This window comes from Canis aureus, chromosome 33, assembly GCF_053574225.1.
Source record: "Canis aureus isolate CA01 chromosome 33, VMU_Caureus_v.1.0, whole genome shotgun sequence".
In the NCBI taxonomy this organism is placed as follows: Eukaryota; Metazoa; Chordata; class Mammalia; order Carnivora; family Canidae; genus Canis; species Canis aureus.
In genome coordinates this window covers 2618480-2645831 of record NC_135643.1, presented here as the reverse complement: position 1 = coordinate 2645831, position 27352 = coordinate 2618480, and the positions used below count along the sequence as shown (strand labels likewise).

At 38.9% G+C, this 27352-nt stretch overlaps 1 protein-coding gene across 7 annotated transcripts in view; it reads right to left on the bottom strand.

Annotated features, from left to right (window-relative positions):
• MRPL1 (mitochondrial ribosomal protein L1) overlaps window positions 1-27352 on the bottom strand; it is a 156481-nt gene that overhangs the window by 81649 nt on the left and 47480 nt on the right. For 5 of the 7 annotated variants that reach the window (XR_013371100.1, XR_013371101.1, XM_077882609.1 and 2 more), the window contains exons 1-2: window positions 17195-17296; window positions 4201-4312 (exon numbers count right to left, since the gene is read on the bottom strand). Coding sequence is in view for 5 of the 7 variants with exons in the window: in XM_077882609.1 (XP_077738735.1) it covers window positions 4201-4312; window positions 17195-17234 (152 nt within the window). In the remaining 2 variants the exon portion in view is untranslated. Of the gene's footprint in view, window positions 1-4200; window positions 4313-17194; window positions 17453-20800; window positions 20890-27352 lie in introns of those variants that run through there. The other 2 variants (XM_077882610.1, XM_077882608.1) reach the window with 2 other exon arrangements.

Sequence of the window (27352 nt, the reverse complement as noted above, 5' to 3'; positions counted from 1 at the left end):
AACTTCTTGTTGTGATTTAGTTCTAATTTCAAGGCATTATGGGCTGACAATATGCAGGGGATGATCACAATCTTTTGGTATTGGTTCAGACCTGATTTGTGACCCAGTATGTGGTCTATTCTGGAGAAAGTTCCATGTGCGCTTGAGAAGAATGTGTATTCAGTTGAGTTTGTATGTAAAGTTCTGTAGATATCTGTGAAATCCATCTGGTCCAGTGTATCATTTAAAGCTCTCGTTTCTTTGGAGATACTGTGCTTAGAAGACCTATCGAGTGTGGAAAGTGCTAGATTGAAGTCACCAAGTATAAGTGTATTATTATCTAAGTAGGTCTTAACTTTGGTTATTAATTGATTGATATATTTGGCAGCTCCCACATTCGGGGCATATATATTGAGGATTGTTAAGTCCTCTTGTTGGATAGATCCTTTAAGTATGAGATAGTGTCCCTCTTCACCTGCCACTACAGTCTTCGAGATAAATTTTAGTTTATCTGATATAAGGATGGCTACCCCTGCTTTCTTTTGAGGACCATTTGAATGGTAAATGGTTCTCCAACCTTTTATTTTCAGGCTGTAGGTGTCCTTCTGTCTAAAATGAGTCTCTTGTAGACAGCAAATAGATGGGTCCTGCTTTTTTATCCAGTCTGAAACCCTGCGCCTTTTGATGGGGTCATTAAGCCCACTCACGTTCAGAGTTACTATTGACAGATATGAGTTTAGTGTCATCATGATATCTATTCAGTCCTTGTTTTTGTGGATTGTTCCACTGGACTTCTTCTTAAAGGGGAATTTTAAGAGTCCCCCTTAAAATTTCTTGCAGAGCTGGTTTGGAGGTCACATATTCTTTCAGTTCCTGCCTGTCTTGGAAGCTCTTTATCTCTCCTTCCATTCTGAATGAGAGCCTTGCTGGATAAAGTATTCTTGGTTGCATGTTCTTCTCATTTAGGACCCTGAATATATCCTGCCAGCCCTTCCTGGCCTGCCAGGTCTCTGTGGAGAGGTCTGCCGTTACCCTAATACTCCTCCCCATAAAAGTCAGGGATTTCTTGTCTCTTTCTGCTTTAAGGATCTTCTCTTTATCTTTGGAATTTGCAAGCTTAACTATTAAATGTTGAGGTGTTGAACGGTTTTTATTGATTTTAGGGGGGGATCTCTCTATTTCCTGGATCTGAATGCATCCCAGATTAGGAAAGTTTTCAGCTTGATTTGTTCAAATACATATTCTGGACCTCTGTCCCTTTCGGCGCCCTCGGGAACCCCAATTAAATGTAGGTTTCTCTTCCTCAGGCTGTCATTTATTTCCCTTAATCTACTTCATGGTCTTTTAATTGTTTGTCTCTTTTTTCCTCAGTTTCCCTCTTTGTCATCAACTTGTCTTCTATGTCACTCACTCGTTCTTCCACCTCGTTAACCCTCGTCGTTAGGACTTCTAGTTTGGATTGCATCTCATTCAGTTGATTTTTAATTTCTGCCTGATTGGACCTAAATTCTGCAGTCATGAAGTTTCTTGAGTCCTTTATGCTTTTTTCTAGAGCCACCAGTAGCTGTATAATAGTGCTTCTGAATTGGCTTTCTGACATTGAATTGTAATCCAGATTTTGTAACTCTGTGGGAGAGAGGACTGTTTCTGATTCTTTCTTCTAAGGTGAGGTTTTCCTTCTAGTCATTTTGCTCAGTGCAGAGTGGCCAAAAACAAGTTGTATTGGGAAAAGGAGAAAGAGAGAGGAGAGAAAGATGAAAGAAAAGAGAAAAAGAAAAAAGAAAAAAGGAAGAAAAAAAAAACAGAAGAAAAAGAGAAAGAAAAAGAAAGAAAGGAAAAAAAGGGTGGGGGAAGCAAACTGAAATCAAAAAGCAAAAAAACAAAACAAAACAAAACAAAAAACACGGGGGAGTATCTTCTGATTCTGTATACTTTAAGTCCCTTGACTTCCCCTGGAACTTGTCCGTCTAGCTGGTCTTCTGGGGAAGGGGCCTGTTGTGCTGATTCTCAGGTGTTAGCACTTGGGGGAGCTGTTCAGCCCCCTGCCTGGTGCAGGGCTCAGTGGGGGTTGTTTACCCCGTGAGGCCCCAGGAGGAATAACCACAGTGGCGGCGGCCAGCTCTGGAGCCCTGGATTCAGCTCCCACAGTAACTACAGAGCTCTCCGTCTGCAGGGCATACATCTTTTGTTTCAAAAATTCTATTTCTCAGTGTTTATACTATGAATACATTCAAAATCTTTGACAAGATTTATGTACATGACTATTCATTTATAATAACAAAAGACGGAAAAAATAAATATGTACCAGAGGGGGAAATAGGGAAATGGTTAAATTATGATATATGAAATGAAACACTATAGGCATGTTCATTAGAGCATTATTTACAATAGCCAAAACATGGAAACAACCTAAGTGCCCATTGACAAATGAATGAATAAAGGAAATATGGTAGATATATAAAATGAAATATTATTCAGCCATAAAAAGAAAGAATGAAATCTTACCATTTGAGACAACATGGATGGACTTTAAGGGCATTATACTAAGTGAAACAAGTCAGAGAATAAAAAGACCTTATGATCTCACTTATGCATGAAATCTTTAAAAAACAATAATAATAATAATTCACAGATGCTGAGAACAGACTGGTGGTTACCAGAGACAGGCGTGGTGGGTACAATGGGAGAAAGTGGTCAAAAGTACAAACTTCTAATTTTAAAATAATCATAGGGATATAATGTACAGCACCGTGACTATAGTTAATAAAATTATATTGTCTGTCTGAAAGTTGCTAGAAGAGTAAATATTCATAAGTTCTCATCACAAGAAAAGAAAGTGATAGCTCTGTATAGTGATAGATATTAACCAGACCGTGGTGAGCATTTCCCCAAACATATAAATAATGAATCATTATGTTGGACACCTGACAATAATATGTGTCAATTATATCTCAACAACAAAAAAATAAATAACTAGACAGCTCCATCTGAAACAATCTCCAAGATATATTGTTAAGTTAAAAGCAAGCAAGATGCAGGACAGGGTATTCAGGGTATTAAATAAGAAACAATTCTAACACTAAATGTGTGGATTTTTTCCCACACCAATCAATTATCTGATACAAGCCAGGTATCCAACAATTAACGGCAGTTCTGATACTATCTACCTGGATTTAGCATCAGATCCCACAAGTTAAGGACTCAGTTCCATAAGACTGCCCCCACCTCAAATGCCAATAGCAATTCAAAAGGCCTCTGGTATTTGTGGCCAACTAGCTATAAATAAATCAAGGGGTCCTGTGACCCCTCCACAGACTTCATAATTTGCTAGAATAGCTCACAAAATTCATAGAAACACTTATTTAACATTTACCAGTTTCTTATATAACAAAAGATATGGTAAAGGATACAGATAAATAGGTACATAGGGCAAGATGCAGAAGAGTTGGAAGTGCAAGAGTTTCTGTCTCCATTGGGTCTGGATGCACCACCCTTTGGGCACAGATGTATGCTCACCAATCCAGAAACTTTCAGAACCTCACAGTATAGGGATTTTTATGGAGGCATGATTAATTATGAACTCAATGTCTAGATCCTCTCTCTTCCCTGGATAACAGATAGGGTTGGAAGCTTCTAATCATGGCTTAGTCTTTCTGGAGACAAGTCCCCATCTGGGAGCCTACCAAAAGTTTCTTATTAGGACAAAATGCTCCTATCACCCAGAAAATTACAAGAGTTTTAGGAGCTCTGTATCAGGAACTGGGTCAAAGACCAAATATTACAACAATAGATGCTCCTAGCATCCCTATCACTCAGGAGATTACGGGAATTTTAGAAGCTCTGTATCAGGAACTGGGGGCAGAGACCAATATAAATCTTATGTCACAAAGTCCTAGCTCCAACACTTACTACTACTGTGAACCAAGGCAGGTTACATAATCTTTCAATGCCTTGCTTTTCAACTGAAAAAAAGAACATAATAACAACAGCTTCCACATAAAATAGCTGTGGAGACTAAATTAGTTACTGAATAGCAGTGTTCAATAAATGTTAAGTATTACTATAATAAGTCATATTTTTCTTTTAAATTATAAAATGTTAAAAAAGCAGAGATGATAACTTTCATAATCTATGCCCCTGTACATCTTTATGGGAAAAGCATGTTTTTTAATCAAAATTTTCAATAAAAGCAAACAAAATTAATAAAAAAAAGTTACTTACTTTGTAGCAGCAGCAAAATGTCTGCTGGACACCTGAACATATACAGAACAAGGATAAAGAGGTATCTGATAAACCTTCTTCGAAAGACTATGCTTTTGATGATGTATCAAGACTTGAAAGAAAAAAAAAACATATAAAATATTAACATTAAACATTACACCCATAATTTTTACATCTTTAATATTTTCCGAAAAAAAAATATTCAATATTTTATGAGTCTCAACCATTCTTTAAAAAGCATAATAATAGGGGCAGCTGGGTGGCCCAGTCAGTTAAGAGTCCTTCTCCTGGTTTCAGCTCAGGTCATAATCTCAGGGTCATGGGATCAAGGCTCACATTGGGCTCTGTACTCAGTGAGGAGTTGGCTTGGGATTCTCTTTCCCTCTCCCTCTGCCGTCCCACTTGTGCACATTCTTTCTCTCAAATAATAAATCTTAATAAAAAATTGTAAAAGTAGAAACTTCAATTCTTGAAACTAAAGCCAAGCAAACATCTAATTGAATAATTCGGTCTTTATTTACTTTTTTAAAAAATTTTATTTTTAGGTAATCTCTACACTCAACATGGGGCTCAAACTTACAAACCTGAGATTGAGTCACATGCTCTACCAACCGAACTTGGGAGGCACCCATGCTTCACTTAGTTTTAACTTAATCCAGTTCAGGATCAACAGAGTACGTTAGCTCTACTATTATGGAATATGATATACATATCCTGAATTTCTTTTTAAGAATTTAAATTTTATTCTCTATGTATATCTGAAATAGGACAAATGTTATTACCAATAACTTCATGAAGAATTCAATTAAGTGGGGTTAAGAAAAGGGATTATGCATAGGGAAAAGAGTATATTTAGATCCCTATCTCATATCACGCACACACTCAAAAATCAAATGTAGGTGGACTAAGGATTTACATTTGAATGACAAACTAAAGGTTTTCAGAATATAGGAAAGTATCTTTTTGACTGTTTGGGAGGGAACAATTTCACAAACAAAACCCAAAAGCGCTAGCCAAAAAGTAACTTATTAATATTAAGAACATCTTTTTATTAAAGAAAATGAAAGGCAAGCCAAAAACTGGGAGAACATAATAGCAACCTATAGAACAAAGGATTAATATCCAGAATATGTAAGATCAACCCAATTAAAAAATAAAAGAGATGAACAGGCTAATTTTAAAGGAAACATAAACGGTACATGCATGTATGGGAAAATGCACAATTTCATTAGTAATCAGGTAAATATTAATTTAAAACATAATAAAATATCATTCCACAGTGCTATTTAAAGAGTGGTCAGTTGGCCTGTAAATCAAAATTACAGCAGCATGTAAATCAACCACATCACTAAGTATGTCATTTACTGCAGCTGACATCATTTTTTTCCACAAGAGTTCTTATGAAAAAGTAAAGAGTAAAGCAAGGAATGCTTTGATTAAATTGTGGACAGGTAACAGTTTCTAGGTGCGATCATTTAAGTAGCAATATTTTACATACATCAGATTGGCAACTTTTTTTTTTTTTTTAAGTCTGGAGTTGCTGAAAATGTTAAGTAAGGGTAAATTTTACACATAGTAAATAAAAGTATGAACTGGAATACCACTTTGGAAAATAAAATGGCATAACTCAATGAGCTGGGCATATATATATATATATATATATATATATATATATATATATAATCAGTGATGCAGTAATTCCACTTGTAGAAATATGCCCTAGAAGAACTCCTACACATGTGTACCAAGATACATGCCCAAAATAACAACATCATAATGTCAGGAGACTTCTGGGGAAGATGGCAAAGTAAGAGGTCCATAAGCTCTCCTCACCCCTGGGATACAACTAGATAACAACCAATTCAATGTAAATAACCCAGAAAATGCCCCAAAAGCTGGCAGATCAAACTCTCTACAGCTAAATGTAGAGAAGAGGCCAAGGCCACTTCAAAGAGGGGCTAAATGGACCTGCAAGGCTGTCCACAGGAGAGAGGGAGACCATGGACACAGAGAGGGGACAGAAACAGACCCTCACACCAAGGAGCCCACACAGGGAAGACCAATCTCCATAACATTTGGCTTTGAAAACCAGAGGGGCTGAATTTCAGTAGTTCTTTTTTTTTTTTTTTTTTTTTAATTTTTTTTTCTTAATTTTTATTTATTTATGATAGTCACAGAGAGAGAGAGAGAGAGAGAGGCAGAGACACAGGCAGAGGGAGAAGCAGGCTCCATGCACCGGGAACCCGATGTGGGATTCGATCCCGGGTCTCCGGGATCGCGCCCTGGGCCAAAGGCAGGCGCCAAACCGCTGCGCCACCCAGGGATCCCTGAATTTCAGTAGTTCTTAAGCAAGGCTTAAGACCTGGAACCTTACAAATCAGCAGGCTCATGGGAGAGACAGGAGGGAGAGACAGAAGGGAGGCAGGAGGACAAGAGGAAACTGAGTCCCTGCCCTTAAAGAGGCAGCAAAACAAAGAGTCCCCATGCAATACAGCACAATACAGCAGTTTGAAAAATGCCTGGGATGTACAGGAGGGAGACTGGTTTATATAAATCTCAGAGCATGTGCTGGAGAGGCAGGGATCCTTGAGAGACTTCTCCAGGAACAAAACTACTGGCAGTAACCATTTTCATGCCTTACCCCCAGCATCAACACACCAACACCTTTAGGAACCAGTGCATCATCAACACTTGCTACTTAACTTGCTAAGAGTGTGCCCTGTTCCCTGTTCTCTTTCTGACATGCCCCCACCAGCCAGCCCTCTGATCTGGGTCTCCTCTCACAACAGACCCATGCAAACCTTGCTAACACCATGCATCCCAATCCTGAGCACTTCTGCAGATCTGCCCCCTCCAACACAACCTGTCTCAGTCTATATGGTGCTGGAGGTCTGGTCCTGTCAACTTGGTCCTTGCTGGCACCAAGCACCCTGCCCCCACATTCACCTATAGTTAGGTACTATCACATCTCTGGCAAATCCCTGATCTGACTCAACTTTAAGTCCAAGGTGGCCCCATACTAGCCCATTAATAACGGAGGGACCAAACCCTGCCCACAACAAGCCAAGAGAGCCACTGCAGATGACTGGACTGAAGGCAAACATGGTTCAGCCACAACAGCAGGGCACATGCAACAGTCACTGAAGATATGGTTGAAGTGCCAGGCTCTGGTGAGTAGGGGACATTGCACTGCAGCACACTACAGGACCTGTTCTCCATAAGGCTACTACTCTCAAGAGCAGAAGACAGCTGACTTTTTAAACACACAGAAACAGGGATCCCTGGGTGGCGCAGCGGTTTGGCGCCTGCCTTTGGCCCAGGGCGCGATCCTGGAGACCCGGGATCGAATCCCACATTGGGCTCCCGGTGCATGGAGTCTGCTTCTCCCTCTGCCTATGTCTCTGCCTCTCTCTCTCTCTCTCTGTGACTATCATAAAAAAAAAAAAAAAAAAAAAAAAAAAAATTAAAAAAAAAAAAGAATCTCAGTGAGGCTTTAACAAAGGGATGGAAAACATAAAATAAAACCAATCAAAGAACTCAACAGCTACAATTAAAAATATACTAGATGGAATAAATGGTAGTGACCTGTAGGATAGAATAATGGAAAGCAAATCAAGCTAAACAAGAGAAAGAAACATAATAATAAATATGAAAATAGACTTAGGGAACTCAGTAACACCAACAAGCCTAATAATATTCCCATTACAGGGATCCCAGAAGAAAAAAGGGGTGCAGAAAATTTATCTAAAGAAATAATAGCAGAAAATTTCTAAATCTGGGGGGCGGGGGGACAAAAATGCAGATCCAGGATGTATAGAGATCCCCTAACAAAATCAAACAAAGGAGGTCCACACCAAAACACATACGAATTAAAATGGCAAAAAGTAGTTGTTAAGAAAGAATTTTAAAAGCAGCAACAAGGCAGCCCGGGTGGCTTACTGGTTTAGCACTGCCCTCGGCCCAGGGCCTGATCCTGGAGTCCCAGGATCGAGTCCTGCGTCGGGCTCTCTGCTTGGAGCCTGCTTTTCCCTCTGCCTGTGTCTGTGCCTCTCTCTCTCTTCCTCCCTCTCTGTGTCTCTCATGAATAAACAAATAAAATCTTAAAAAAAAAAAGGCAGCAACTGAAAAGTTACATATAAGGGAAACCCTATAAGCCTATCAGAAGATTTTCAGCACAAACTTTGCAGGTCAGAAGAAAGTGGCATGATAAACTCAAAGCGCTGAAAGAAAAAAAAAAAAAACGTGCAGCCAAGAACACTGTATCCAGCAAAGCTATCATTCAAAATAGAGGGAGAGATAGTTTCCCAGACAAACAAAAGTTAAAGGAACTTATGACCAAGTAAACTAGTCCAACAGGAATGTTAAAGGGGACTCTTTGAGTGAAAGGGAAAGACCATAAGTAGGAATAAGAAAAGCAGGAAACACAAAAGCTGTAAAAATAAGTATATCTATAAAAATCAGTCAGGGATTCACAAAAATAAAATGATATAAAGTATGACACCATATATCTATAACATGGGGAGGAGAGAAGTAAAGAATGGATCCAAACTTAAGAAACATCAATTTAGACTGCTGTATGCAAAATATGTCATATAAAAACCTAACAGTAACCACAAATCAAAAACCAGTAATAGATATGCAAAAAGAAAAAAAATCCGGGGATCCCTGGGTGGCTCAGCGGTTTGGCGCCTGCTTTTGGCCCAGGGCGTGATCCTGGAGTCCCGGGATCAAGTCCCACGTCAGGCTCCCGGCATGGAGCCTGCTTCTCCCTCTGTGTCTCTGCCTCTCTCTCTCTCTATGTCTATCATAAACAAATGAATAAAATCTTTAAAAAAAAAAAAAAGAGAGAGAAAAAAATCCAAGTGTATCACTGAAGAAAGCCAAAAAACCATGAGAGAAGAGAGAAAGAGAAGAAACAGAGAACTACAAACAATCATAAAACAAGTAACCAAATGGTAGTAATTACTTTGAATAAATGGACTATACGTTTCAGTCAAAAGACACAGAGTAATAAAATAGATTTAAAAAGCAACATGCATCTATATGTTGCCTATAACAAACTCATTTCAGACCTAATGACACATGCAGATTGAGGTATCTGGCTGGCTCAGTCAGTAGAGCATGTGACTCAATATCAGGGTCGAGCTGGAAGCCCACACACTGGAGTAGAGTTTACTACAAAAAAAAACAAAAAAACAACAACAAAAAAAAACCCCACAAATATGCAGAATGAGAGTGAAGGGATGGAAAAGCATTATCAGGCAAATGGAAGTGTAAAGAAAGGAGCAATATTTATACTGGACAAATAGACTTTAAAACAAAGACTGTAACAGGAGAAAAAAGGGGAACAATATATAATCACAAAGGGAAAAACAAAACAAAAAGATATAACGACTGTAAATATTTATGCATTCAACATAGAAGGACCCAATACATAAAGCAGCTAACAATAAACATAAAAGGAGTAATCAGTAGTAATATAATAATAGTAGGGGACTTTAACAACCCACTTACGTCAATGGATAAATTATTCAAATGGAAAAATCAACAAGGAAACAGTAGTTTTGAATGACACATTGGACAAGATATATCTAACATATTCATAACATTCCATTCCCAAACACCAAAATACACATTCTTCTCCAAAGCGTATGGAACATTCTACAGAATAAATCACATAATAGGCCACAAAACAAGTCTCAACAAAATCAAGAAGATTAAAGTCATCCCATTCATGTTTTCTGACCAAGACATTACGAAACTAGAAATCAACCCCAAGAAAAATCTGCAAAAAACACAAATACATGAAGGTTAAATAACATGCTACTAAACAATGAAAAGCTCACCAAGAAATCAAAGAGGAAATCAAAGAATACATGCAAATTAAAATGAAAACACAGTGGTCAAAGCCTTTGGAGGTGGAAAAGCTGTTCTAAGAGGAAAGTTCACAACAATTCAGGCCTATCTCAAGAAGCTAGAAAAATCTCAAATAAAGAACCTAACCTTCTACCTAAAGGAGCTAGTAAAAGAAGAACAAACAAAACCTCAAACCAGTAGAAGGAAGGAAATAATAGATTAGAGCAGAAATAAATGAAACTAAAAGCAAACAATAGAACAGATCAATGAAACCAGAAACTGGTTCTTTGAAAAGATCAACAAAATTGAGAAACCTTGAGCCAGAATCATCAAAAGAGAGAGAGAAAGGACTTAAACCAAAATCAGAAATGAAAGAGGTGGGCAGCCCGGGGAGGGCTCGGCGGTTTAGCGCCACCTTCAACCCAGGGTGTAATCCTGGAGACCTGGGATCAAGCCCCACGTCAGGCTCCCTGCATGGAGCCTGCTTCTCCCTCTACCTCTCTCTCTCTCTCCTCTCTGTGTTTCTCATGAATAAATAAATAAAATCTTTAAAAAAAAAAAAAAAAGAAATGAAAGAGGAGAAATAACATCTGACATCACAGAAATACAAACCATTATAAGAGAATATAATGAAAAATTATATGCCAACAAATTGGACAACCTGGAAGAAACAGATAAAATCCTAGAAACATATAATCTATCAAAACTAAAACAGAAAGAAATAGAAAATGAACAGATTGATTACCAGCAATGAAATTGAATCAGTAATCAAAAGTCCAACCAACAAACAAACAAAAGTCCAGGACCAGATGGCTTCACAGATAAATTCTACCAAACATTTAAAGAAGAGTTACCTATTCTTCTCAAACTATTCTAAAAAATAGAAAAGGAAGGAGGGCAGCTCCGGTGGCTCAGCAGTTTAGCCCCGCCTTTGGCCCAGGGCATGATCCTGGAGACCGGGGATTGAGTCCCACATCAGGCTCCCTGCATGAAGCCTGCTTCTCCCTCTGCCTGTGTCTCTGCCTCTCTCTCTCTCCTCTCTGTGTGTTCTTATGAATAAATAAATAAATCTTAAAAAAAAAAAAAAGAAAGAAAAGGAAGGAAAGCTTCCAAATTCATTTTATAAGGTCAGCATTACCCTGATGCTGAAACAAGATAAAGACACTACAGAGAAAGAGAACTAAAGGTCAATATCTCTGGGCATAGATGCAAAAACCCTCAACAAAATATTAGTAAACTGAGTCTAACAATATATTAAAAAGCTCATTTACCATGATCAAGTGGGATTTATTCCTGTGATACAAGTTTAAATATTCTCAAACTAACCAATGTGATACATCATATCAATAAGAAATAAAAAACAATAGTATCATTTCAGTAGATGCAGAAAAAGCATTTGACAAAGTACAACATCCCTTCAAGATAAAAACCCTCAACAAAGAAGATTTAGAGGGAACATACCTCAACATAGTAAATGCCATATATGAGAAACCTACAACTAACATCATCCTCAAAGGAGAAAAACTGAGAGCTTTTCCCCTAAGATCAGGAACAAGACAAGGATATCCATTCTCATTTATTCAACATAGTAGTGGAAGTCCTGGCCACAGCAATCAGACAACAGTAAGAAATAAAATGATCTAAATCAGTAAGGAAGAAGTCACACTTTCACAATTTGCAGATAACATACTATATAAAGAAAACCCAAAGACTCCACTAAAAAATTACTATTACTGATAAATGAGTTCAGTAAGGTTGCAGGACACAAAATCAATATAGAAATCCATTGTATGTCTTTATATTAATAATGAGGTAGCAAAAAGAGAAATTAAGAAAACAGTCCCATTTACAATTGCACCAAAAACAATAAAATAAGAAGGAATAAACTTAAAGAGGGGAAAGACATGTACTCTGAAAACTAGAAAACACTGAAGAAAGGAATTGAAGATAACACAAACTAATGGAAAGATATTCCATGCTCATGGATTGGGATAACAAATATTGTTAAAACATCTGTAACTGCCCAAAGCAACCTACAGATTTAATGTAATCCCTATCAAAATACCAATAGCATTTTTCACAGAACTAGAACAAATGATCCTAAAATTTGTATGGAACTACAAAAGACCCTGAGTATCTAAAGTGATTTTTTTTTTAAACTTTTTTTTTTTTTAATTTTTATTTATTTATGATAGTCACACAGAGAGAGAGAGAGGCAGAGACACAGGCAGAGGGAGAAGCAGGTTCCATGCACCGGGAGCCTGACATGGGATTCGATCCCGGGTCTCCAGGATCGTGCCCTGGGCCAAAGACAGGCGCTAAACCGCTGCGCCACCCGGGGATCCCTAAAGTGATCTTGAAAAAGAAAAATGAAACTGGTGGCATCTCAATCCCAGATTTCAAAATATACTAAAATCTGCAGTAATCAAAACAATATAGTATTGGCACAGAAATAGACACATAGACCAACAGAAAAGAATAGAAAGCCCAAAAATAAACCCATAATTATATGGCCAATTAATCTTTGACAAACTAGGCAAGAATATGCAATGGGAAAAAGAAAATCTCTTCAACAAATGGCACTGAGATAACTGGACAGCTATGTGCAAAAGAATGAAACTGGACCATTATCTTACACCATACACAAAAATAAATTCAAAATGGATTAAAAACATAAATGTGAGGGGTGTCTGAGTGGCTCAGTCAGTTGAGCATCCAACTTTTGGTTACAGCTCAGGTCACAATCTTATGGTTATGGGATTGTGCCCAGCATCAGGCTCAATGCTCAGAGGGAAGTCAGCTTGAGATTCTATCTTTTCTCCCCTTCTCATTGCCTTTCCCCCTGCTCAACCTCTAACTCTAAAATAAATGAATAAATCTTTAAAAAAAAAAAAAAAAAAACCTAAATGTGAGACCTGAAACCATAAAAATTTTAGTGGAGAGAACAGGCAGTAGTTTCTCGGACATCAGCTGTAGCAACATCCTTCTAGATGTATCTCCTGAGGCAAAGGAAACAAAAGCAAAAACAAACTACTGAGTTGACATCAAAATAAAAAGCTTCTGCACGGCAAAGGAAACAATCAACAAAACTAAAAGATGACCTACTAAATGGGAGAAGATATTTTCAAATGACATATCCAATAACAGATTAGTATCCAAAATATATAAAGTACTTACAAAACTCTACAAAAAAAACAAATAATTCAATTTAAAAATGGGCAGAAGACATGAAGAGACATTTCTCCAAAAAGACATGGATGTCCAACAGACTCATGAAAAAATTCCCAAGATCACTCATCATCAGGGAAATATAAATCAAAACTATAATGAGACAGCACCTCATAACCTGTCAGAATGGCTACAATCAACAACACACAAAAGAAATGTTGGCAGGGATACAAAAACAAAGCAACCTCGGGCACTGTTGGTGAATGTAACCTGGTGTAGCCACTGTGGAAAAAAGTGTGGAGGTTCCTCAAAAAATTAAAAATAGAAAAAAAATTACCATATGATCCACTAATTCCACTACTGGGTATTTACCCAAAGAATATGAAAACACTAATTCAAAAAGATACATGCACTTCTCTGTTTACTGCAGCATCATTATAACAGCCAAATTATGGAAGCAGTCGAAGAGTCCATCCATCAATCAATGGAAAAAGATGTGGGATTGGTGTCTGTGTATACACACACTATGAAATATTACTTAGCCATAAAAAAGAATGAAATCTTGCCATTTGCAACAGCATGGATGGATCTAGATATTATAAGTGAATGAATCAGCCAGAGAAAAACAAATACTATATATTTCACCCATATGTGGAATTTAAGAAAAAAAAAATTAAAAAGAGAGATAAACCAAAAAAGGAAAAAAAAGACTGCTAACTATAGAGAACAAATAGATGGTTACCAGAGGGGAAGTGGGTGGAGGGATGGGTGAAATAGGTGAAGAGGATTAAAATACACTTATCATGATGAGCACTGAGCAATATATAGAATTGCTGAATCACCATATTATATATCTGAAACTAACACTGTATGTCAATTATACTGGAATTAAAATAAATCATCATTCATCATCATCATTATCATCATATCTTTGTAATGGCAATACTGCAGAAAAGAACCCCAACATTTGGATCCCTGGGTGGCGCAGTGGTTTAGCGCCTGCCTTTGGCCCAGGGCGCGATCCTGGAGACCGGGGATCGGATCCCACATTGGGCTCCCGGTGCGTGGAGCCTGCTTCTCCCTCTGCCTATGTGTCTCCGCCTCTCTCTCTTTCTCTGTGACTATCATGAATAAAAATTTTTAAAAAAAATTTTTTTTAAAAGAACCCAAACATTTACCTACAGTAGAATGCATAAATAAATTGTGGTATATTTCTATAATGGAAAGCTAGAGAAGAGTAAAAATGACTACACTATGTGTTATATGGATAATTTCACAAACATCATTTTGAACAAAAGTTCAAAAGATTTGAAAGAAATGAGAAAATCAGTCAGACAAATTTCTAGAAAAAGCGTTCAAGCCCACCCCAGTTGGAAGAAAAAGTTGTCCCAAGGCAGAAATGTTCTTGGTGTTGATTAGGGCAATGTGACTAGAGAACACAGAGTAAGTAGAAAGGTAGCTGGAAAAGAGGTCAGAGAGGTAACCTGGGTGAGTGGGTGAGTAGGGGGGATAAGGCAGGTGTGAAGACCCTAGGCCAGTGCTGTCCAGTGGAAGTAGAATGTAAACTACACGTATATTTTTAAATTGTCTAATAGCCACATTAAAAAGGGTAAAAAAAGAAACCAGTGAACTTAATTAATAAAATTAACATATTACAGCTAATAACTCAAAACATTATCATTTCAACATGTTATCAATATAAAAAAAACCTCAGGTATTTTACCTTTTTTGGTACTAAGTCTTCAAAATCTAATATGTATCTGTCACACTCAATTTAGATTAACCACACCTGAAGTGTTCAATAGTGGATAACAATATGGACAACACATCTGTAGGCCATTCTAAAAACTAAGAAAAATGGGGAGGTCTTACAGTTTTGAGAATAAGAGTAACATGATTTACTCTTTTGAGAACATAGTGAATGCCAGGTGAGGAACTGTAATGGCATGCAAGGTAGTTGCTATAGTGTAGTGAGGACATAAATTTTGGATTTATTTTGAAGGTAAACCAACAAATTTGTCAACTATTTTATGTGAAGTGTGGGAAAAAGAGAGGGAATTGTGGACATGCTTTTGGCCCAAACAACTAAGAGGATGAAGTTACCATCAAATGAGAGGGGGAAGACTGCAGGCTATGAGTCTGATTTCAGACAAGTGTTAAGTGCTAATGAGACATACAAGTGGAGACCTAGAATTGGCAGATAAGTTTAAGAATCTAAAGTTCACAAGAGGGGAAACCCTGTCAAGACCCCTCCCACTTCTGAGAGCTTTCTCTCTATCTTTGCTTAATAAACTTCTATCCCTTTACTCACTAACTAACTAACTAAATAAAGTTTACAAGAGGCCCCAACCATAGATAAAAAATTGAGAGCCATTAAGACATAGATAATAGCGAAAGCCAGGAAACTTGGATGAGATCACTAGAGGAATGAATTTACATACAAAAGACATGAGGATTGGGGGACACTTAGGTGGCTCAGCAGTTGAGCGTCTGCCTCAGGGCTTGATCCTGCGGTCCCGGGATTGAGTCCCGTGTCAATCTCTCCCTGCATGGAGCATGCTTCTTCCTCTGCCTGTGTCTCTGCCTCTGTGTCTCTCGTGAATAAATAAATAAAATCTTATAAAAAAAAAAAAGACATGGAGATTAAAGATGGGTTCCTGGCTCCTGAGGAATTGCAAGGTAAGAGACTGGGGAGAGGAGGTGGAACTAGCAAAGTAATGTGAGAAATGACAGGTGAGATAAAAAGAAAATTAAAGAGAGGAATGCCAGAAGCCAAGAGAAGAAAATGTGGCACGAAGAAAATGATAATCCTCAGTTCTCTTTTTGGTTTGTCTAATACAGTGTTATTTCTGTCATATATGTAGAAAATACCATAAGTCTCTTTTCAGTAAAGATACATTTTCTGGTTTGGTCACCACTCTTTTAAACAACTGTCCCCAACACAGAATCCTGTCTTGACGCTAAGCATTCCCAAAAGAAGCTCAAAGAGAAAAAGCAGGATGTAGGTTAAAAAAAAAAAAAAAAAAAAAAAAAAAAATCTCTAGCCTAGGAGTGAAGCTTCAGTTTTGCCCCTGCCATTCACTAGTTATATGAGCGCTACCACATACTTTAACGGGATCAGTTTATTCCTCTGTAAAATAGGAGTGATGCTGGCTGCTGTCTTCAACTAAAGAGCTACCTTAATCAATAACAATATGTATCGGTGCTTCAAAATCACAAAACAAAAATTAAAAAGCACTGTACCAAAAAAAAAAAATTTTTTTTTTTGTACCAAAAAAGGGCCGTCCTCCTAGACCATGAATTGTGGAGTTTACTAAGTCCGGAAAAGAGCTACTACCAAGAAGTAGGACACAATTAGTCTCCCAATGATAAATGTTGATGCAGATTGAACTGATCAAAGTAGGAACTTCCCAGATGATGTATTTCACATGTATCCATTGTACCTGACTACGTGACAGACGTGGTTTCTAATTTATTTCCCGGTCCTACTGACACCTAAGCAGTCACTTCAAATTCCTTTAAGAATCACAATTGCCTGCAGCGATGAACTTCCGCAAGCGCCAGCGAGCGTTCCGAAAGGTGTTGGAAGTTCACGGTTGTGGATCACGTAAACGTACCACCTTTTCCACACCAGAACTCACGTCTCTTATGGAATTCTCCCACGCAGCCCACACCCCAGTGCTGGAGGCAGAACCGCGTCTTCACCCCGGGGCGGGCGGGCGGCTCCGGGGGGCGGGGGGGGGTAGCAGCGCACACCCCGTCCCACTCCAGCCCGGGGGTAGGCGGCTCCAGGAAGGAGCGAAACGTTTGTGAAACCGTTTGTGAGCAGCAACAGCCCTCTGGAGAACCTAGAACTCCAAACAACAGGAAGCCTTCGAGCCCCCCGCGCAGACCCGTGCCTAGGAGGGTCTGGCTCACCGCAGAATACCAGGGCTACTTCCCCCCAAGCCCGGATAACGCATTGCTTTACCTCGACCGACGCATTTCATGGCCGCCGCCATGTTGACCATTCCGGATTGTGTCGACGAAATCGGTCCTACGCTTCAACTTGCAGGAAACTTAAAAAGGGTTCCTCTCCGGAACGGACAGAAGGGTGAGGATTAAGTAAGAGCGAGAGGAAAAAAAAAAAAAAAGAAAGAGCGAGAGGAAAAGGGGCGGAAACCAGAAGAAGCTTCACACCGGCAAGGAACCTCGAACCCCCCGGGTCCCCCCCGCCCCGGTGGCGGTGTTACAATCGGGCTTCCGTGCTGGCCTCCCGTGCTAGGACCCTGTGCTTCATGGTTCCGGGAGGACAGCTTAAACCACCTGCAGAGAAATCTGCCCTTCATGGAAAATACGGTCTTGTTCGCGTTGCTCTCTTTGACTCAAATGTACTTAGAACGATAATTTAATATATCGAGAGAGTACCCAGCAAAGCATGAAAAAACAATCTGAGGAATCTCACCAGTTTCTATCGGCCCATTTCCGGCCTTGGGAAGACTTTAAAATGGCGGGCTTCCCACCCACTAACAAAACTCTCTTTTTGTCTCAACTAGAGACCAGCGTGGTCTTAAGGTCATCTTCACCTCAATCAGCTCGACGTGTTCCTTCTGCCGGCAAGCTGGCCCATTAGGGTCAACTGAATAGCACTTGAAAGATTTATAGAACACCTCTAGTTTTAAAATGGGAGATCTTGAGACCTACGCACAGGTTATTAGGACTCAAAAAAAAAAAAACCAAAAAACAGTGTCCTTTCCATCAGTCAAAGGTGTTGTCAGCATAGTTTAATCTTTAAAAAAAAAAAAAATCTGATCATAGTTTATATCCCTTCCTAGTTTTGTGGGGGGTTTTAAAAAGATTTTACTTATTTATTCATGAGAGACACATAGAGGCAGAGGGAGAAGCAGGCTCCATGCAGGGAGCCCTGGATCCCAGCACCCTGGGGATCAGGACCGGAGCCACCCAGGTGCGCCCCGCCCCCTTCCCCCCTTCCTCCAGTAGCTACCTCCAGAGCTCACTTCTAGCTCCTGCTTATCTCTCCAGCCTCAACACCAGGCCAACACCTCTCTATCCCTACACACACACACACAAGCTCTCTGGCCATTCCAATGGCCAAAATTTACTTCGATGAAGCTGCCCATGAGAAGTTGAACTGATCAAAGTGGAACTTCCCAGATGATTTATTTATTTCACATGTATCCATTGTACCTGACTACATGACAGACGTGGTCTCTAATTTATTTCCCTGTCCTATTAACACCTAAGCAGTTACTTCAAAAGGTCCATACCCATTTACAACCGGTATACACACAAATTCAAAGAACTTGGCATCTGCCTTTATAACTTTCGTCCCTTTCTGTCTCCTTTTCTTTTCTCCTTCCTTTTCACAAATACGTGACTGTTTGCCATGTGTCAAGCAATGTGCTTGGCCACGCATCGAGGCGGCAAATGAAACCAACATAGCCATGGCCTTCATGATCCTTAAAAGCCAATTTCACTTGAGGGTAAATTCAACAATTAGGGCAAGTTTGCCAAATCCATTTCCAGACAAAAAAAGGTGATGAAAGTGCTTTTCCATAGCCTCCACAACTCCCCATTCCTATACCTAAAGTAATCTCACCCCCACTTGTGTACTTCTTTGTGTCTCCTGTTACAACAAGATAATTTAAACACCTGCGTGGTTCGCCTGCGGTTCGTTCGTTGGTTCCCTGCGGGTTTGAGAGCTTATTTTGGTTTGGCCCCTTTTCCTCAGAGTAACAGGCAGTATGCTTGCAGTAAAGCAGTGTCCTGTAGTGGTGCAACTTACCCGACTGCCCACTTTGACCACCAGAACTTTTTTTTCTTTTTTTTAATTTAAATTCAATTGGCTAGGGCACCTGAGTGGCTCAGTGGTTGAGCAGCTGCCTTTGGCTCAGGTCATGATCCCCAGGGTCCCAGGATCGAGTCCCACATTCAGGCTCCCTGCATGGAGCCTGCTTCTCCCTCTGCCTATGTCTCTGCCTCTCTGTGTCTCTCATGAGTGAATAAATAAAATCTAAAAAATAAATAAATAAATTCTATTTGCCAACATATAGTATAACACCCAGTGCTGGGCAGCCCTGGTGACTCAGCGGTTTAGTGCTGCCTTCAGCCCAGGGCCTGATCCTGGAGTCCCAGGATCAAGTCCCATTTCAGGCTCCCTGCATGGAGCCTGCTTCTCCCTCGGCCTGTGCCTCTGCCTCTCTCTCCCTGTGTCTCTCATGAATAAATAAATAAAATTAAAAAAAAAAAAAAAAAACAGTTCTCATCCCATCAAGTGCCCTCCTTACTGCCTGTCTCCCAGTCATCCCATCCCTCTATACCACCCCCCTTCTCCAACCCTTTGTTTCCCAGAGTTAGAAGTCTCTCATCATGGTTTGTCTCTAATTTTTCCCCATTCAGTTTCCCTCCTTTCTCTTATAGCCTCTTTCACTATTTCTTATAGTCCACATATGAGTGAAACCATATGATGATTGTCTTTCTTCAATTACTTACTTCACTCAGCATAATATCCTCTAGTTCCATCCACATTGAAGCATATGGTAGGTATTTATCCTTTCTGATGGTTGAGTAATATTCCGTTTATATATAGACCACACCTTCTTTATCCATTCATCTGTTGAAGGACATCGTGGCTCCTTCCACAGTTTAGCTATTGTGACCACCAGAACTTGATGGTATTAGTCAGATGGGGTTCAGAGTCCATTTATTTATATATAACAATACATAAAGAGATTATTTAGGGGTGCCTGAGTGGCTGTCGGTTATGTGTCTGCCTTTGGCTCAGGTCATGATCCGGGTTCTGGGATGGAGGCCTACATCAGGCTCCCTGCTCAGTGAGAAGCCTGCTTCTCCCTCTCCTTTCTCCTTGTGCTCTTCTATCTCTGTCTCTCTCTCTATCTCAAATAAATAATTTTTTTTTAAAAAGAGGTTATTTAGTTTGAAACTTATTAAAAACTACAAAAATCCACACTCTGAAATGGGAACTCCAAGCCCCTCAATATTTAATATGTAATGAAGTTCTAACTAAAGAAGGCCAGTAACCTTTTGGTTAAGTAATGGTGCTCTGGAGCCAAACTTTCTGGGCTTCAATCTCAGTATCATCACTTACCAGCTATGTAATGTGGGACAAGTTGCTATACCTCTTTGAGCCTGGGTTTTCTTAATCTGGGATACAGGGCTAATGAGATAATTTATGGAGGTACTTACTATAGTACCTGACACAGAGTAAACACTCATTACATGTTACAATGTGTCATTAGTGAGGAACCAGTGAGAACTCTTAACCAGGGAGGCAAAATGAATAAGCTGTTCTCATACCTTCTTTTCCATTATCTGCTTATTTCTTAATACAATACATTCTGATACACATATGATACATGGGCTAGGATGTCCCATTCTTTATATCAGAACTTTCATTGGTATTTGTAGAAAGTGTTTATGTACTTCCTTATGGTTCACTTTAAACACAACTTTTCCCAGTTGATTTCTAGGAAGGTTTTATACTTTCCAGGAGTCTTGGCAACATGCCAGCCTCCTGCCTGCTTGGCTAACTTCCCTGGGAGAGGTTTCTAAATACTTGCCTGGCTCTGTAGTTCTCTTGATCTTGCTCTCTTTCTTCAACCATCTTTCAGTTGTTCTGGAAACTCTTGCAAGAAGAGTTACTTCCTATTTTGGGTTCAAGTTGAAAATGAATTATTTTATTGAACAAAAATAAGGAACTCAATGACATTTCCTACTTCAATAATAGGCATCAGAAGCACCCAGATTAAATCACCCAGAGTAAAACAGATTGCTGGGCTCTAGCCCCCAGAGTTTCTGACCCAGTAGGCCTGGGTGTGACCCATGAGTTTGTATTTATAATAGGTTCTCAGGGGATGCTGAGAACTGGTGTACTTGTCCAGAGACCACACTTTAAAAACCACTCCCTATGTAATAAATACCATGACACATTTGCATCCATACCTATCATTAATGTGGGGAGGAGTTGTTTTGTTTAACAATTTTATACTCAATATAATATAGGCAATAAAAGCATTAATTCCTGTATGTGATATGTCTCTATCATATCACCTGAATGATATGGACCTGAATCTACCCAGTCTTATCTTCTCCTCTATATAGAAACTGCTATTCCATACTTCGGTTTTAGCTCTAAAACTGTCCAACTGCCAGCTGGGAGAATTTCTGGCCTCTGCTTATTTGTCCATCTGGATTTTAAGTATCACCTAGACTGCCTTCCCTCCTTTTGTTTATTGCAGACTCAGATTATTTTTTTATAAAGAAATGTCTATCTAGAATAATTATTTCTTAATCATAAGGTGGAAAAGTTTGTGAGGAATTAGAACTCATTTTATTTTGCTTCACATCTACCTCAATATGGGAGTTGCTGTGTCCCACAAACCCTAGGAGACATTTTAATTCCAGCTTGAATTAGGAGATTTAAAACTATCCAGTGGAATGCTGGTAAATGTTTAACAACCGGCTCTCCGGTACAAAAGAAACAAATTTGTAGTAGTTACTCATTTCTGTGGTATAAATATTCCCACAATATCTGGTTTCAAGCTCCCAAACATAAAATCAACCAATTCACAAAATTCGGACAATTTAGCACTTGGTTCTCACATGGCTATAACACACTATTGGAAGTTTCCTAGTAAAAGCCTTTGATAACTTAAAAGACCTGAACCAAACTAACCTATCCTAGAGCCACACTTCTCAAACCTCAGTGTGAATACAAATCACGTGGGAATCCTATTAAATTGTAAATTCTAATTTAGTAGGTCTAGGGTGAGCATGAGGGTCTAATTTCTAACATGCTCCTAAGCAATGTTGATGGTGCTGGTTGATGAACCACATTTTGAGTAACAAGTTCCTAGAACACATCCTAGAATAAAATTTATATTTCTATCATTAGTCTCAAATAAGAATCTTTTGAATAGGCTGTCTTCCTTTCTTTTTTCTTTTTTTTTTTTTTTAAGATTTTATTTATTTATTCATGAGCAACATGGAGAGAGAGGCAGAGACCTAGGCAGAGAGAGAAGCAGGCTCTTTGGGAGCAGAAGGCAGATGCTCAACTGCTGGGCCACCCAGGTGACCCGAGGCTCTCTCTTCTTAACACAGAATAAACTGAAGTGGATTCCCAAATTTCTGGTTATAAACTCCATGACCTCCATCTTTCAGGAGAGATACTAGAAGTATCAGTAACTCCTTGCACCACAAATATCTGTTTCTGGTGGAAACTTCCCCCTCCCATATATAAAAACAAAAAATTCCCCAACCACAGCTATCTGGACCAATTGAAGCCATCTGACCCAAGGAAAGTCCTTCCATACTATAGCTAGTGATCTGGCTTGAAAAAAGCTGGGCCAATCCTTTTTCTCATGAAACTGGAATTGAAGAAAATGAAAGATGGAAACATACGTGGGAGAATTGAGCTGTAAGGTCACGTGTAGATTCAGGGCCAGAGAAACTTTGAAAGACAAGCTGAAATTCTTAGCAGAAATGGCAATGAACAGAGTTACATGAAGCCAGTCAGTTTCCAGAATAGACTAGAACGAGGATGCGGGGGAAAGCAGAGATATCATGAAGAGATCAGCCGCCCCAGAGAGGAAGACAGCAGATGCAGCCTCAGTTCCTGTTACAGTTTCCGTCAAGTCTGCTATATCACTATCCCTCTCCCTGCCTTCTTGTGAGATCCCTATCTACCATACATAGCCCCACAATAGCATGTTTTCTTGAGCTTGTATCAGTGAATTTCTGTATCTCCTAAATAAACAAAGAAGCAAAAAAAAAAAAAAAAAAAAAACCTAATTAAAATCTTGGAACTCTAGTTATTCTGGCTATGATGCACGAATTGGCAGCTCTCTGCCAGAATCAGCAGCGAAGCCTTAATCATAGAATCTCAGAGTTTGAAAACCTTTTGAGGTTTTCTATCTACCTGATATATAAACTCTATCTGTAATTCTCTGCTTAAATCTAGGGTGGCAAAGTCTTGAATATCCTATAAGCTAGTTCACTCCAATTTTGGACGACTCTAATTGTTAAAGCTCCTCCCTATGTTAAAGCTGAAATCATCTTCCCTCTAACTTGGACCCAATTGAACCCTTTGGGTCAATTCCATTTTCCAATTTCATTTCCACATGGCAAATCCACATTCCTGGTATTCAATGACAGCTGTCATGTCTCTTATGTCTTCTCACTTAGCTGAGTATGTTCATATTCTTACCCACCCACAGTTCCTCTTTTCCAGGCATTGTGAGAAAAATTTTCATTTTCCTAGGAGGCGTACCAAGCATATACTCTAGGTGGCCTGTGCCTCTCTTAAATATAATCCCAAGACTGAACAAAACACTCCAGAGGAGAAAGGAGTATCACTCCTGGAAAAATTAACATAACCTAAGATTGCAGCAACTTGTAATGGCTTCACTTAATATATTGTAATTCCTTTGCTTTTCCTCATACCACAAGTATCCAGATTTGAGCTAAACCAAAAGGTAAGGTTCTTTTTGATGGACTTCTTGCTTTAAGATTTCTGTATTTTAGAATACCTCTGTCCAAAACAAACATAATGCAAGTCACATATGTACTTTTAAGTTTTCTGGTAGCTACATTGAAAAAGTAAAAAGACACAAAATTATTTTTAACAATTTGTTTCACTCAATATATTCATAATATCAATTCAATATGTAATATAAAAAATATTGAGATATTTTACATTCTTTTTTTATACTGTCTTTGAATTTCTATATTTATTTTACATGTAGAGCATATCACAACTAGGACTAAGTCCATTCCAGGTGCTCAATGGTCACATATGGCTACCACATTACCACGATTTTAGAAGAATAATAATAGCTAACATTTATTGAACACTTAATGTGCGCCAAACTCTTTTAAAGGGTTTACATAATTTAACTGTTTAAATCTTCACAACAGCCCGATAGGATAGGCACTATAATTATTCTCATTTTACAGATGAAGGAACAGAAACACTGAGAAGTTAAGTAACTTGCCCAATTAATAAGTAGTCAAATTGAGATTTCAACCCAGGATGCCTGGCTCCAGAGACTTCATTTTTAACCACTATTAGACATGCATCACACACATACTTCATGCTGATACATTTAGGGATCTTGCTTAATTCCCATTTTATAGATGAAGTAACTGAGGCCCCAAGAAGTTAATAACTTGCCAAGGGCCACACAGCTAGTGTTAGAGCCTAATATCAGCTCAGTATATTTGATCACTGCACCCTCTTCCTGCTTCACTGTCCTGAAACTCTGATGTTTAAACATACATACACCCATGACTCAATATTTTTGATGCCGATGTTTCAAATTAGAAAATGGCCAGATAATATCAGAGTGTGTGGGAGAAGGTAAATAACATGTGAGCACATATGTATTATTTTTTGATCTTCAAAGCCAAGCGTGCAAGTCACAAGCACCAACAAAACACTAATTAGAGTTAATTTTTATCTTCAATGCATGCAGTGGTAAAACTTGCTTGAAATATTTATCTAAATATGGAAATGTGGGTTTTTTAAATTTATTTTTAGGAGCCTGTTTTACCCAACTTTTTAAAAACTTTGTTTTAAAGTTTATTTATTTTTTTTAGAAATCTTTACATCCAATGTGGAGCTCGAACCCATGACCCCGAGATCAAGAGTCACATGTTCTACCGACTGAGCCAGCCAGGCGCCCCTGGAAATGCATATTTTAAACATTTTATAGCTCTAAGAAAAGTAACAATCCAACAAAGCAATTCTCAGGAAAATGTTTTATTTTTATTGAAGAGTGTACCCAACCCACAAAAGTAGGCTGTAAGTAACTGAAAGGATGTGACTCTCTTCCTCTCTTTTGTACCGTGTGGCTTTATTGTTTTTGTAGACTCAGAAGTGAACTGGACATTTTGTTGTTGCACTTTTTTCAGATCCTGTATTTTTTTTTAGATAAGGTTGAACTGAATCTGAGTTCAAGCCCCAGCCTTAGGAGTTAATAAGCTCTTTCTCTGTCTCCAAACATCTACTTTTTACTACTTCAGGAAATGAGCCCAAGGGTTTTAGGGAATCTTGAGAATTATTTCTTAGTCATTTTATCTGAAAAATATTGAGTCTAAATACTCCAATATTGGGAAGCCTGGGTGGCTTAGTGGTTAAGCGTCTGTCTTTGGCTCAGGGCCTGATACCAGGCTTCCAGGATCGAGTCCCATATCGGACTCCCTGTATGGAGCCTGCTTCTCCCTTTGCCTGTGTCTCTGCCTCTCTCTCTGTCTTTCATGAATAAATAAATACAATCTTTTAAAAAAATTAAATAAATACTCCAATATTCATCCATATACAGTAACATCTCCATCCTTGTCTAAATTATCTTATTCCATCTAACAAAGTTTCTGTTGTTGCAACTGGGTTAGCATTTGTCTTCTTCCCTTAGTAAACAAGTGATAGAGGTAGAAGAGTAGTGGTATGAGAGAGATGGGGAGAGAACGAGACTCAGAGTAGAAGAGCCTTTAATAATCAAGGAGCCAGAGGTTCAGGTCACGCTTTCCTGACATGGCCAACCCTAGCAGGTTATATCCCCACTCAGCACTGTGGTCTTTCCATCTGAAAATAGGGATGACAACATTTTTGTGGCATGTGATTCTCCATTGCACTTCCTTAGCTTTGGTTACATCTTGTTAAGTTATGCTAAACAACTATGAATAATTGTTAAGGATTAATTTTTAATGGACAAATAAAAGATGCTTCTGGCTCATCTAGGAGAGATGACAGAGCTCTAACCCAAGGAAACAAATCAAAGCAAACATAGATCAAAGAGTTATCCAGGGGTCCAGGGAAGTAATGAGCATCCTAATCTATCAGGAAAAGTAGATTGTATTTAGAAAAATTAATGAATTTCTCCAAAGGTCAAAGGAAAATAGTAATGGCTGGGAATATAAATAAGAATAGATGGGCTCCTAAATAAAATTTATCTTCAACTGTAATAATCCAGGTTCTAAAACAGATTGTACCACCAAAACTGATATAAAGCATGTGATTCTTCAAGAAACCACAAGAACACATTGCTTTTCTGAACTCTCTCTAGAAGGAGGGCTGCAGAAATTTAGAGAGAGTAAGATGCTCTGGTTCCCAATGCCCCACTATCAGAAGAGACCCAGAACCTTTCGTGAATGACAGCGAGTGGGGATTTTTGCAGTGTTACCACAACTCCCCACTTCTAGGGCACCCAGAATAGAATCAGGAAGTAGCAGCTGTGTAATCGAAGGACTGCACTTAACCCAAGCTGTGTGCATCTCGAGATTCAGATACCTGTCAAGCAGACAGAAGAGTTGCAGGGTGTGTTTGGCTCTAAGGAGCTATTCATGTAAGGGAGGTGAGAGCATTTGAAGGATACAGCACCTATGTGGAAGAGAAGTAATCCTTAGGGCCCTGTTTCTGCCCAGTGCCTTTCAAGCATTACTGTTACAACCTGGGCTGGAAGACACAAGAAAAACATGTAAAAGAGACATTTTGCTGAAACCACTTAGAGCCCCATGAGCATAGGGCTTGTTGTTTATGGGAACCAGATCAAAAGAGGACATGAGAGAAATTCTAGAATGCAGCATGCTACAGTCTGTGACATACTTGGGACACAGATAGCTTTGATGGCTTTGGCACCTTTCTTACACACAAAAACTAACCAAAAGCAGCAGAAGAGGACAAAAAGGGCAGACACAATGCAGTAGCATATGTGTTTGGGACCACTCAATGCGACACTCCCTTATAACAACCAGTGCATTTGTCCAGAGTTCAAGAATACTGGAGGCATAGAGCCAATCATTATTAGTGGGGTCTTAAAGGCTAAGAAATATCAAGGCTATATAGTTCACCATTGGTCTGGAAAACACCAGTGGCATGTAGAGAGCCATCTCAGAATAATGCAAGCAACTATGATTTTTTTTTAATAATAATGTTGCCCACTTATGAGGTTTGTTAGGTCTCATCCAATGTTTGATTTTTCCTAGATTTTCTTTGGCCAAGGTTAGCAGGTTTCTTTCCTTACATCTTTTTATAAAATATCTAATTCCAAATTACAGATTGAAATATGGCACACTGTACCCTGCATCTTGACTTAGTATCAGTTGAATTACA